The sequence below is a fragment of the Pseudocercospora fijiensis genome (genome assembly GCF_000340215.1).
Source record: "Pseudocercospora fijiensis CIRAD86 unplaced genomic scaffold MYCFIscaffold_5, whole genome shotgun sequence".
Lineage (NCBI taxonomy): Eukaryota > Fungi > Ascomycota > Dothideomycetes > Mycosphaerellales > Mycosphaerellaceae > Pseudocercospora > Pseudocercospora fijiensis.
The window spans coordinates 2,909,800-2,922,642 of record NW_006921536.1 but is presented as its reverse complement, the minus strand read 5'-3'; the positions used below and the strand labels follow the sequence as shown (position 1 = coordinate 2,922,642).

The 12,843-nt window shown below is 52.0% G+C and overlaps 5 protein-coding genes across 5 annotated transcripts; 3 read left to right on the top strand and 2 right to left on the bottom strand.

Moving 5' to 3' along the window:
• Positions 1–80: 80 nt before the first annotated feature.
• MYCFIDRAFT_139011 (uncharacterized protein) lies at positions 81–1,743 on the bottom strand (the record flags this gene model as incomplete). The annotated part of the gene is made up of 6 exons (XM_007929342.1): positions 81–243; positions 301–462; positions 514–1,176; positions 1,228–1,307; positions 1,358–1,486; positions 1,546–1,743. Coding segments are annotated over 6 exons (1,395 nt in total), but the record flags the coding sequence as incomplete, so codon positions are not given.
• A 2,037-nt stretch (positions 1,744–3,780) lies between these two features.
• Positions 3,781–4,933, top strand: MYCFIDRAFT_188897 (uncharacterized protein; the record flags this gene model as incomplete). The annotated part of the gene is made up of 4 exons (XM_007929341.1): positions 3,781–3,823; positions 3,877–4,127; positions 4,178–4,693; positions 4,751–4,933. The coding sequence occupies 4 exons, from the start codon at positions 3,781–3,783 to the stop codon at positions 4,931–4,933; spliced, it is 993 nt and encodes a 330-aa protein (XP_007927532.1).
• A 1,135-nt stretch (positions 4,934–6,068) lies between these two features.
• MYCFIDRAFT_138019 (uncharacterized protein) lies at positions 6,069–8,048 on the top strand (the record flags this gene model as incomplete). Its single annotated transcript, XM_007929340.1, has 6 exons — positions 6,069–6,218; positions 6,327–6,399; positions 6,458–6,924; positions 6,997–7,307; positions 7,363–7,631; positions 7,714–8,048. 6 exons carry the CDS (start codon positions 6,069–6,071, stop codon positions 8,046–8,048), a joined length of 1,605 nt encoding a protein of 534 aa, XP_007927531.1.
• An 80-nt stretch (positions 8,049–8,128) lies between these two features.
• MYCFIDRAFT_175635 (uncharacterized protein) lies at positions 8,129–9,672 on the top strand (the record flags this gene model as incomplete). Its single annotated transcript, XM_007929339.1, has 11 exons — positions 8,129–8,149; positions 8,189–8,206; positions 8,229–8,373; positions 8,420–8,430; positions 8,517–8,586; positions 8,612–9,195; positions 9,237–9,291; positions 9,360–9,437; positions 9,478–9,512; positions 9,547–9,613; positions 9,656–9,672. The coding sequence occupies 11 exons, from the start codon at positions 8,129–8,131 to the stop codon at positions 9,670–9,672; spliced, it is 1,101 nt and encodes a 366-aa protein (XP_007927530.1).
• Positions 9,673–9,707: 35 nt separating this feature from the next.
• On the bottom strand, positions 9,708–12,167 carry MYCFIDRAFT_77623 (uncharacterized protein; the record flags this gene model as incomplete). The annotated part of the gene is made up of 5 exons (XM_007928943.1): positions 9,708–9,896; positions 10,006–10,128; positions 10,215–10,893; positions 10,970–11,603; positions 11,663–12,167. The coding sequence occupies 5 exons, from the start codon at positions 12,165–12,167 to the stop codon at positions 9,708–9,710; spliced, it is 2,130 nt and encodes a 709-aa protein (XP_007927134.1).
• Between the last annotated feature and the right edge of the window lie 676 nt (positions 12,168–12,843).

Below are 12,843 nucleotides of genomic sequence, written 5' to 3'. Positions count from 1 at the left end.
ATCAGTGGGTACCTTCAATCCAAACTTGGAACCATATTATTATACCCAATCAACCGGAGCTAGAGTGGCCATTCAGGATTTCACCTCTCTTCAACCAATGTAATCTCGACCTTCTTAGCATCACTCTTCGTTGGCGCATCGGGGGCGCGTTGCGAATGATATTCCGGTGCGATCTTCTCCAGGTGGTCAACAATCTCATCTGCGAACTTGACATTCATCTCCTCCAAAGAAAGCTTCGAGGTTCTGTGATCGAACGATTAGAAACTGTCTTCTTGACCATGTATTGCACGGGACGCTTACTCTGGGTAGAAGAAATACAGAATTGGGATTGACACCACGTCGCAGGCCACGAAGAGGAAGAAGAATTTGAAGCCGATGTGGGCGAGACCGATTGGCGCAACTTGTGCCACGACGAGGCCTGCGACATAGTTCACTGCGACAGACACCGCATTGGCTTTGGCTCTAGGAGAAGGAAGTTAGACCTGTCAGAAACTACTGAGGATGCCGGCTCACCTCATGACCATTGGACACATCTCAGGAGGTATCAGCCATGTAAGCATTCCCATTGCCATGAACCCGAGATTGAACACGAAGAACATGGCCACTTGAGCTCGGAGAGCATTCGCTGGGACATAGCTCCGCTTCTCGTAAACACCGGAGAGGACCGCTTGAGTCAACAAAGCTGCACACATCAGGGCCAAAGATGCGATGATGAGGCGAATGCGAGGAAGCCGATCAACAGTGAGCACCCAGAATATGTTGAAAATGAGTCCAAAGGCTCCGTAGATGAGATTTAGCTTGAGGGCGTCAAATGTACTGAAGCCTAGTCGCTCGTAGATGCTTGATGCGTAGTACTGGATACAATTTATCCCTGTAAGCTGAGCCATGATCTGTAGTCCGGCTATAAGCAGGATACGACGACGCCAAGAAGGGCGTTGGAAGATCTCTATCCAGGTTGGTGTGAATATGGCTCGTTCGGCTTGAATCTGATCGACCATTTCCGTAATCTCGCCTTCGATGAAGGCTTCGGTGCACCCGCGATGTAATCGCCTTAAGGTGCGATACGCTTCATCTTCCTTGTCCTTGGAGATGAGGTATCGAGGAGTCTCTGGTATGAAAAATGAAGCAGGTACGAGCAACAGCAGAGGCGCAGCCTGAATCGCAAGTGGTCCTCGCCTATATGCGCACTGTCAGCTGGACTCCCGTCGTCTAGCACCGATTCCATACCATTGAGCGTCGTTTGTGAACGACGTTCCAAATCCATAGCCTGTCGCTATGGCGATGAAAATCGCAGCACTGATCATGAGCTTCGGTCGACAGCATTAGCACCATTTCAGAAACCCTATGAACAGCTCACCATTTGGAAACCACCCAAAGCACCACGAATGTTCGGGGGAGCAACTTCGGAGGCGTAGACAGGGAAAGTCGCGGTGAGGATTCCCGCGCCGAAACCATTCACCAGCCGCCCGATAATGAGCATGGCAACCTACGTCAACGGTTATCAAGGCTGTATTTGATACTGATCAGTGCATGAATCTCGCTAACATGTACCGCTCCAGCTTGGAAGGCGGCTCCAATGACGGCAATAAGAGAGCCAATGCGTAGACCCCAGAGGCGTCCATGTCGATCAGTGATCAGAGCCGAGGAGAGAGCGCCAAAACAGGCGCCGGCTGCGAATGCTGAGACAATGCCTCCTATGGCTGATGGCGAGGGTTTGTCGAAGTACGAGAGGAACGATGGCTGAACGAGGCTAAGATTCTCAGCAGGAGCTCTACCTCATTCTTCTCAAATGATGCCTACGTGCTTGATATCATACCAACATCAAGGCCAAGTGCGAGTGCTGCACATAAGTCAGCATGCTGAGGCTGTTTGAATCGAGCTCTGAGGCTCCTTACCTGCCAGAGAGGCAGCTGCCACCGAGGCGAGCGCTGTCCAAGGCAACATGGCCGCAAGAATGATGCTGAAGTGATGCTCACGACCGTGGGCCTGTCCCCAAGTGTATGTCGGTGTGGGGGGAATGAATGCTTGGACTGGTCATTATTTCAGGCGCCACACATACCGGTAGTTGACCAGCATGCTTGTACAGTATGTGCCGGCATATCACGGCGCGAGGAGAACTTTGGCACCACGCCACCACCTAGATCGAATGGCTGTTACCGTAGCATATACTGCGCCTCGCATTGCTGATGTCATTCTCGTTTCACCGCGACGATTTATAGGTGGTTGTGACATTCAGGTGTAGGATGATAGAGGCTGCATTGTCTATTCCGTTTCCTTGACTCGGACTCGGTTTCGGCCACTCCCGAAATTCGGGCCGATTTCGGCTCTCGTTCGGCAGATCTCAGCATCGTTCAATATGCCTCCAGAATCCAGATATTAACGATACCGACATCGACCTGCACATACAGTCCAGGCTGGACAGCACCGGGAATATTGCATGGCTGTCGATGGCAAAGTCAGACATGGCAGAAACATCCAGACTCAGCGACCGAGCCGAGGAGGCGTATTTTTCTGGGTAAAATTGGCGGTCGACGAGTGTTCAAGGTTATGATCGTACATATTCGGGTCGAGACAGCGGCGCTGAGATACCTCGTTTGATGCTGCTGGTTATGCTCTGCTTCATTTCAGCCTCTAGTTCAGGGAAACGTAGATGGAGAGGTAACGGAGTCTATAGGCTTGCACCGTTTCCACGGGGCTAAATACATATGTTTCTGCTGTAGATGGAAGTCCATTTGGCTTCTAATTTCCATGCTTCGTACTTCCAGTGAATAGGGGTTGCGCCAGATCCAACTTCAAGAACGTGTAGGCGGTATTCGATGGCCTGCGTTCTCTTGTACTCGTACTTGAATGAAATTTATACGCTCATACCTACAATAATATCTTGCTTGATTGTGCCTGACCGTGGGACGCTCGGAGCGATTAACTAGCTTACGAAGGACGCATTCGAAGGGGGCTCGGGGTCTCTGACTTCTTGGATCGCTAGCTCAGTCTCGTCATTCGTGCATGCTCGATAATGCGCGTGAACCAGACGCCCCAAGTCCTTCAACCAGACATACAATCTATTGCTGATCGTCAGCTGAAAAAGCCCGGCTCTGGATATGTGTTCAGCATGACAGCGCAGAAGACATGGCAGACCAGACAAAGTTCCTGAAACTCGATGCAGACTTGCAGAGTCATCATGTTGTTATTGCTGTTGTTGTTGTTGTTGTTGTTGTTGTTGTTCTCCCGGCGAAGACTCGGTGCCCGCTACGGCTGCATCGGCTCGAGTCGTACTTCCCATGTCAGGACTCAGAAGTCTTGTTTCCAGACCGAATTATGCTCCATCAGCGACCCCAGACATAATGCAGCTTCCGGGCAGGCTTTCAGTCCGATGGAAGTCGATACCATTTTGATTAACGACCAGATAGATTGGATGAAGAGAAGGCGCTTCGATGGCCGAGCGAGGCCGATCCGAAGTTGTCAGGCATGTGAAAGCCGGCCGAAGTGAAAACAGAAATTACCGTGATTGCCGTCACATGGCCGGACGGAGTGAAGTCCGCAGCGAATAATCTTCCTCCGGACAAGCAGGGCAGCTGATGACCTCGGCTTAGTATAGCAGAAGCGTGGAGATCGCGAGGGCGAGGGTGATGAAGACAAATGTAAGTGAATACATAGCCGGTTCCTGACTCTCGTTAGTAGACACGACCTCCTTTCTTCTATCTGGTCTTCCGTCGTCACTCCCATTGTTCTTTGCGGCTATCAGCTACGGTACGGGGATAGAACATACACACAGCAGCGGCCATGCCTTTCGATACAGCACTTACGAGGAAACTCGGTATCAAGGGTATGTAGATACATGATCTCGCTGATCTGAACACATCTGACGTGCTATCACAGTACCGGTAGTTCAGGGTGGCATGCAATGGGTCGGCTACGCTGAGATGGCCTCCGCCGTCTCGAACGCGGGCGGCCTTGGAATCATCACTGCCCTCACCCAACCCTCGCCCGACGATCTTCGCAAAGAGATCCGCAAGTGCAAATCGATGACCAAGAATCCTTTCGGTGTCAACTTGACTCTCCTCCCATCCATGAACCCACCAGATTATCCCGGATACGCCCAGGCCATCCTCGACGAGGGCATTCGAATCGTAGAAACAGCAGGCAATAGCCCGGGCCCGATAATCAAGCAGTGAAAGAGGCAGATCCGCCATGTGTCATTCTGCACAAATGTACAAGCATAAGACATGCCCTAAGTGCGGTCAAGCTGGGTGTGGACTTCCTCTCAATCGACGGCTTCGAGTGCGCCGGACACATAGGAGAGACAGATATCACAAACTTGATCCTCCTAAGCAGATCGAGGCAAGTCATGCCAATTCCATTCATCGCATCTGGAGGCTTCTGCGATGGACAAGGTCTTGCGGCAGCACTTAATCTGGGAGCGGCGGGTATCAATATGGGCACGCGATTCATGTGCACAGTGGAAGCTCCAATCCACCACAACATTAAAGAGGCAATCGTAAAGGCGACAGAGACAGACACACAGCTTGTCCTTAGAAAGTGGAGAAACACCTCGAGATTGTTCAAGAACAAGGTCGCAAGTGAAGCATATGCTATTGAGAACAGGCCTGAGACCAAGGAGTTCCAAGCAGTCGGACCTTATGTCAGTGGACAACGAGGACGGCAGGTCTTCCTGAACGGCGACCCCGACTATGGAGTAAGTCGCAACAAAAGAGTCCTGAGAGAACGCTTGAGATACTGACTTTCGAACTAGGTCTGGACTGCCGGTCAAGTCATTGGCCTTATTCACGACATTCCCACGTGTCAAGAACTTGTGTCTCGCATTGAAAGGGAGGCCATCGAGAGCTTGCAGAAAGCATCAAGCTTAATAGTCGACAAGCAGCCCGAACCTGAGATTAGAGGCAAGCCAGCGAGCGAGATTCAGGCTAAGCTTTAGATTTATCATATGTGATAGCGCTGCATAATTACCAAGATTTCCATCGACAGCCGCATTCGCATTCGTCGTCCAAGAAGCACGAGTATCAGGCACGCACGCCGATGCGCGGCTGCAGAGCCTTACGATCTCGTGGAAAACATACAGTAAGTACCAACGGATATTGGCGCCTATGCCACATAAGTCCTCCGTCCACGCGGTACATCTGATTCTCAAGGACTCGTGAAGACTTAGCAGCGGCATTTCTCTTGTTCCACAAGGACCTATGGTACGAGCTATTACAACATTCTACTTCTGAACTTGTCTCTCGGATTCAATATCTGGTATCGCCACAATCATGCAGTTCTCCTCACCATGTACCAGGGCTTGAACGCCGTAGACTTTCCTACGCATGCACGCGGTGCATCTTGACCGCCAACCTTGCTCGTTGGAACGACTCCGAACGAGACAGAGACCCAAAGGCGGTGATGACGCGGGTGCGGGTGGGAGGGATAGTGGCAGTTTGACTAATCCTCCAAGTGCAGATCCTTGCATGTGCTGCACTGCGCAATGCCTACATTGGGTGCTGACGCCGCCAAGACTTGTGAGATGTGTGCGTCTTGTGCTTCCTGTATACTCCGGATACATCACATTCAAAGCCGATCAAGTTGCAGAACACCAGATATCGGTAACACACACTTGAAAAGCCACCTGCTTATCACGTTGACCGATTGACCGTGCAATTCTGCCCTGCAGTCACGTCGCTTTCGTGTGTCAACTGGCCAGGATCTGCATCCCGGACCAATCCGTCAAAGATCGTCTTGGTTGAGGACGGCTGGATGTGCAGGTCAGCGCGAGACTCACATCCGAAACTGCAACCCTACAAGGGTCTCGGACACTATTGCTCAGGAAGTCAGTAACTATGTGCTCGAAACCAAGGTCCGCCCGGGAGGTCACCGTCCTTTTATCATACAGTAATCCAAAGCTTACTATACAGCAACGGAAAGACTCCCCTGCACACGATCCGTCTCCGAGAATGTTCGAAAGTTTCCTTCCTTCAAGCCACTGTTCCTACGAAGCATCGGTCTGCCTTTTGCTAAGAAGCCTTTCCTTGCTCGAGTCAAGTCCATTCATCACCTTCTGGTCCATGCTCACAATAATGAAGCAGGTCTTTCGTGACTCGTTCTTTGGACAACTCGTTCGATCCGCATCTGGCAACAAATATTTCAAGTATCCAGAAGAAGAGCCCGGCTTTCAGATTCCCGCGGAATATCTCCATCCCGCAGAGCGTAATAAGCGACGATCAGAGGTCATATCGGGAGTTCCCAGCGAAGCTATCAGCGACGACAAGCCGCCTGAAGACGACGATGACCTCGAGAAAGCATCGCTCGCTGGGGATGGAGATCAAGCTTTCGAGAGTGGAAGGCGCGAGCAAGTCTCTCCGCGACGAACCGAGTCTGGAGTCACGATCGTGGTGACATGGTATTCAGGTAATATAGCTTCTGATGGCCAGCATTCCTGATCTGCTAACACCCATTGTCTTTGAAGACACGGATTCAGAAAATCCCCACAACTGGCCTATCCGCAAGAAGCTATGGGTCGGCTGGATCATCTTGCAATACACGCTAGCCATCTACATCGCAGCATCCCTATACACCGCAGCGATTCCTGAGATGATGGAGAGATGGAATCTCGGCCGTGTGGCGTCCAGTGTCGGTCTGTCGATCTATATCCTTGGATACGGCACCGGTCCACTCATCATGTCACCTCTTTCCGAAATTCCTTGGATTGGACGAAACCCGCCATATGTGATCGGTTTCTTCCTTTTCTGCATGCTTGCCATCCCAATCGCATTTGTCGACAACTTCGCGGGAATGTTAGTGCTAAGATTCTTCCTTGGTGTTGCTGGCTCGCCTGCATTGACGACTGGGGCAGCGAGTTATGGAGATTTCTGCACTGCGATGCAGATGCCTTACGCGATCGCGATTTGGGCGGGTGGTGCATCTGCAGGTCCTGTGAGTACAGACCACACAAGATCCATGTACATCAATCATGGCGGACGCTCCAGCTGACAGATGAAATCGCAGTCACTCGGTCCTCTACTCAGCAACTTCGCAGCAGAAGCGAATTGGCGCTGGCCATTCTACGAGAATTTGCTGATTGCAGGACCGACCTGGTTGGCAATGTTCTTCTTCCTTCCGGAAACATCCCACGACCAAATTCTTCTCCGTCGAGCACAACGCCTGCGCAAGCTGACCGGTCGCAATGATCTCATGGCCGAGTCGGAAATTAAAGCCAAGACGAAGCGCACCAAAGAAGTCCTGTTCGCAGCTCTGGTCAAGCCGTGGGAAATCAATATGAAAGACCCAGCCGTTCTGTATACGACCATATATCTCGCGTAAGCCTGATCTTGACCTCGCTGCATTCATAGAGTGCAAGCTGACACCTCGCAGCCTCGTCTACGGGATCTACTATTCCTTTTTCGAATCCTTTCCGATCGTCTTCGGCGAGATCTACCATTTCAGCTTCGGCATCATGGGCGCAGCCTTCCTGTGCATGGCCGTAGGAAGTTTCCTGGCCATCATCGTGTGGTGTAGCTACTTCTACTTCTACGCCGATCAGCAGATGGCCAAAATGCAATTGGAAAACGTCCCGCCTGAAGCACGTCTGGTTCCAGGATTAATCTTCACTTGGACGATTCCTGCTGGATTGTTTGTCTTCGGTGAGTATACATAAGTCATGCGCAGTCGCAGTGCCGATTTTTGTTTTATCAGGAACGGTGAACTGATACCTATTTCTCCTAGCATGGACATCTCGTGCATCGATCCACTGGATCGCGCCTATGATCGGAGTCTCGATATCGATGATGGGCAACTTCATCATCGCGCAATGCGTGTTTATCTACTTGCCCTTCTGCTACCCACGTTACATAGGCTCGCTTTTCGCAGCGAACGGTCTCTCTAGATCTTTACTGGCCGCCGGCGCGGTTATCTTCGCCATCCCAATGTTCGACAATTTGGGTGTGGACTGGGGCGTCAGTCTGCTGGGTTTCTGTATGGTCGCGTGCTCAATCGGCATATACGTCCTGTATTTCTTTGGGGCGAATCTCAGGAAGCGAAGCAAATTTGCAGAATCTTGAGACGTGAGGGAAGAGTGGAAAGGGACAGATGAGGAGGAGGAGGATGATGATGATGATTAATAGAGCTAGAAACGAAGCACATGACTCGACGATGTATGCATGTATGGATGTATTAGGATGGAACTGTACCAAAAACGCAGAGGCATGGATTGACACTTGTGAGAACTGCAGTCGCTACAGTACATATGCAGATTCAAAACTCTTACCCAAAGCTCTAAGTGTACGGCGGCCATGTTCGTTGATTCCTGCCAGCATGACTCGACTCTTTGCGAAACTTACTTGACCACATTGCTGCATCCAGATCACTTCACTTTGCATCTCGTCTGTTCGCCGAGAATTTGTAAATGGTGCTGGAAGGTTGCAGTCGTAAGCCCAAGACGGCGTGAGTATTATAAAGAAGTTCGGCAGAAAGTCCCGCCGACGCCGACGCCGACCACGAAATGAATAAATAAACAATCTAATCGTGAGGAGGGCATCACAATTGCTGCCGTGAAAGCCTTTGTTGATAAGAGATCGGTGGTTCTGCCGATACAATTCTGTTGAATCCTCGCCTTGAACAGAAGGCTACCATGGCCAAAGACTCGGCCCGTCCGTCGGCAAGCCGACCCATTGTCGGCAACCAATACGCCCTTCGACACTCCGACCTCATCCTCAACGAAACCTCTCCAGAATAAGGAAACTTCATAAGCATACCAATACATCTCCAACTCCGCACCACATTTGTGAAAAAAAAAATAACAGCTGGCAACCCAACCCAATTCCTCCCTCTCACCTCACAAAGATAAGAGTCCATAACCCTCACTTCTCCTCTCCTCCTCCAAACCTCTCCCATCACATCACCATCACAATGAAGTCCTCCACTCTCCTCCAAACCACCCTCTTATCAGCCGCCACCCTAACCCTCGCCCAAACCCAAACCCAAACCCAATCCCAACACCCCGAAGGCTGCCATCCCTACACCTGCCAACCCTTCACCCACGCCTGGAATCCTCCGCCCACAGACTATCCCTGGACATCCTACGAATCCTACTTGCGAAAACCGAGCTCATCAACCGTACAAACGGCTACCACGCGCGATGATTCGAGATTCGGACTTCCGGAGGAGAAGAAGAAGAGGGATGTGAAAGGGCAACAACAGGTTTTGGTTGTTGCGACTCCTACGATGGAACCGGAACCGACGACTTTGAGGACGAAGACTTCTTCGATGAACTTGTGAGGCAGGAAGGTGGGGAGATGGGGAAGGGTGGTCTTACCTAAGGGTTTAGGAAGATCCTCTTACGACTACGACGTCGAAGTTCAGCTTCGCGACAGTTTACCAAGACCCTTGCGACCTTGGTCATCTATCTTTTCTTCTAATCGACTTGGCAACGATGACGATCCCGGATGGCTGTGAAGGTCTCGAGGATCTTGTTGGTTTCTTTATCGTGAGCTTTGCAGGGAAGCATGGCAGGCGACAGCGACGAAGTCGAGTGTTACGTCTGCTGCGATGACTTTGTAGGCCTTGGCGGAGGAAGTAACTGATTTGGGAAGTTCTCAAGAAGGAAGCGGCTCAAAAAGAGATTGTTGTCAGTAGTAGTAGTAGCTAGCTAATAGCAGTTGTACTACAGCTACCAACCGCTTATAATTGAGCTTGCTCCTTTCCTTCTTTGAGGATGCGAATCATGAAGGAATGATTCTGTTGAAACCATGGGTAGTGGCGTTGAGCACAAAGTAAAAGGTCTTTGCTAGCTCCCGAAGCTGTGACGCATTTGCAGGCTCGTTGAGCGCCCTTTCGTAGAAATTGGCAAGCCCGAGGAGGCACTCTACTGTGAGGCTGTTAATTTGGCGTCTGCTGTCGAGCAGTCGGACCTAGATGTCGTGAAAGCGTTAGCATGTATTGGTTCGGTGGGCGTCGTCTCGAGCATCAATGATTCTGTCTTGCCGCCCACGGAGATTTTCATCTGCTGCAACTGCTTACCTCTTGATTGCGAATCACGAGCTTGATGTTTTGCGCTTCGAGCGCCATTTTTAGGGCGCGAGCCGCATTAGCAACGTTACGTTGCCGTAGGTGCATTAGATAGAGGCGCACGTTTGCATGTGCCTGCCACGGAGCGTTAGCAGTTGGAGAGAGAAATATTGGCGATACAGGTTCTGTCTGCTGCAACAAGCTTCGCCATGTAAACTTACCAGATCCTCGCGTGGCAGATCAGCATACAACTGCTCGTCGTAGGTTGCCTCCACATCGTCGACGTCGCTGTCAGCAGCTTCGAGTGAGCCAGCGAGAGAGGAGTCGCTCATCTGTTGCTCAGTGATTAGATCGCGGAGCTGTATGCGCTCTTCCATGTCCGCGGGAGAAGTAGCAGCCTCCGCAGTGCAGAGCTCACAGGTGCAATCGAAGCCCCAAGAGGACTTGATTTTCCTGCTCCTCGTTTGGTAGTCAATGTCGTTGAAGTACGAAATCGTGATCTCCTCGCCCTGGGTGATGTTTCGAGTAGCTTTGACGACCATGAGATCGCCAATGACACTTGGCTCGGCGTTCGGAATGCAGGAGTGGTTGATGTATGAGGTCTTGATCCATAGGCCACTACTGCCAACCGCATCTCCGGCATACGAGCGACCGAAGGGGTATGGCTTTGCAATGTGTGCATTGACTTGCTTTGGCACGCGGCAGCCGAGGGAGTTGAGAGCTGTCAGTCGCTCAATATGGAAGTAGTCCAAAGTATCGGGCGATGGCGGCTTAGGCGAATCGGCGTGAAGATCTGACACCTGAGCTCTCAGCGAAGGATTGTGATACATCTTCAGAAGAACGGCCTTGAAGAATGCTGCACGCTCCATTTGATAGGGAGCGAATCGAGCCGGCTCATACCTGCAGTCACGAGAACAAGTCAGTAAAAGCAGTTATTCAAATATAGACGGCGATGTAGCGGATATGGCTGGCATACCTGGTGGCATCAAAGCCGGCGTCCTGATTGGAGAAGACACTGCAGAAAGACTTCTCGACCAGCACCAGATGGCCAAAAGCGATATCTTCTTGCGCAAATAGCCCACGGCCGCGGTTTGGTGTCTGCCTCACACTGATGCGCTGGACGAAACTCGCAGCCTCGACGTATGGCTTTTCTGCGCTCAGCTTATTGGCTAGAGCGTAGAAATCGAATTGTCCGGTCTCTGCTTCGCTGCATCTGGCAACAGCCCTCATACGCGCATCCGTTGCTTCTTTGGTGGAATTCGCCTCCGTGGCTCGTTCTAGGGTGTCCGCTGCACCGAGGTGTCCGAGAGCGTACTCGGCCAGGCCTTTGCACAGCAGAGTCTTGCCGCGCTTGACATGATCACATTCGGGCTCGAGTTCCAGGGCGTGGCGGGCGTCAAGAATGGCGTCGTCGAATCGACCAAGCTTGAAGTTGGTCAAAGCTCGATTGCGATGTATGTTAGCCTTGAGCGTAGCGCGTATGTTTGGTGCAGCCAGCGCCTCGGTGTAGGCGTGAAAAGCAGATGCATAACGAGCGGCTTTGAAGTCAAGATTTCCGCGGTCTTTCAGAACGGTCGACTCCGTGTTGCTCTGCGTGAGATAGACGGCTTCTGCAGCGAAAGTGGTCAGCACGTGTCACGAGTGAAGAGTCGCAGCCAGCCACACTCACCGATGTCACGTGGATGGGCAACAGCGAGGTGTGCCGTGCTGTCGTGGCCGATTCGGAGATATGGCTCTTTGATGGTGATTTGAGCGTCCGGTGGCAGGAAAAGGTCGTCTGGAAATGCGAGGAAGTCCAGGACGAGAAGCTCCATGCCCGTCGCATCTTCCACCATGTACTGCGCGGAAGCGTGACGCGATGCAGAAGGGCCAACGCGCTTCGCCCGCAGCATTCGGCCGGAGTGATGCGTCTCGAGGTGGAGTTCTGCGAGGGTGATGGGCGTCAGGTCGTCGTCTCGCTTCAGGCATGGCGGGTAAGGCTGGCTGATGAGCATCAGCGGGTCGCCGTCCTTGGCAGCGCTGGTGATCTCCTGAAGAAGAGCATCTCGCTTTTTCTGCGGCAGCGATGCCTCGTGGCGACGCTTGCCTTGCACTTTCGTGATCAGCGACTGGCGGATGGCCTCCATGTCTGGCAGTGCGCCGATGAGCTTGTCTGGCGTCGGGGCGTGTGTCATGGCTGCACGCACATGCTACGGCGTGTTGAAAAGTGGACCCGCTTTCTCCTTTTGTGTGCCATCACGCAAGAAGTAGAAAGAGGTGAATTTATCGGGGAAGGAGTGCACGACGACACTCAGGACAAGCAAGCACATTTGGCGGCACGAGCCTTGGCTTGGCTCGGAGCGTAGCCAACGACATGGAGCCGAGAAAGCGAACCATCATCCATCATCCATTGTCCATAATCCATAATCCATCATGCCTATGTCTCTGTAGAAGGAGGAGGAGGGGTAGTAGTAGTAGTGGCAGAAGCACTGGCAAGAGCAGACGCGCCAAGAGGCAAGAGAACGTGAAAGCATCGACCAGGATTGAGCGGGAGCTACGGCAAAGGCGCGGACCGCCGACAGGCTCAATCGCGCAGTGATCGACCATGTTCGCTGGAGCTCGCGCCCCGACTTGGAGATTCTGCGCTGCGCTGCACATCCACCACAACAACTACTACACCTCTGCGCCACCACCTACCACTGTTGCATGGGCATGCGGATGCGTATGCCGACACGGAGAGAATCCAATTTAACCATCAAGATCCATTACTTGGAATGATCGATACAAACCAACTCGCGCGAGCCATCACTTCTGCCTCGCGTGCTGCATACGGAAGCCCCATCCACGTTCTCGATCAACGAATTCGACGCA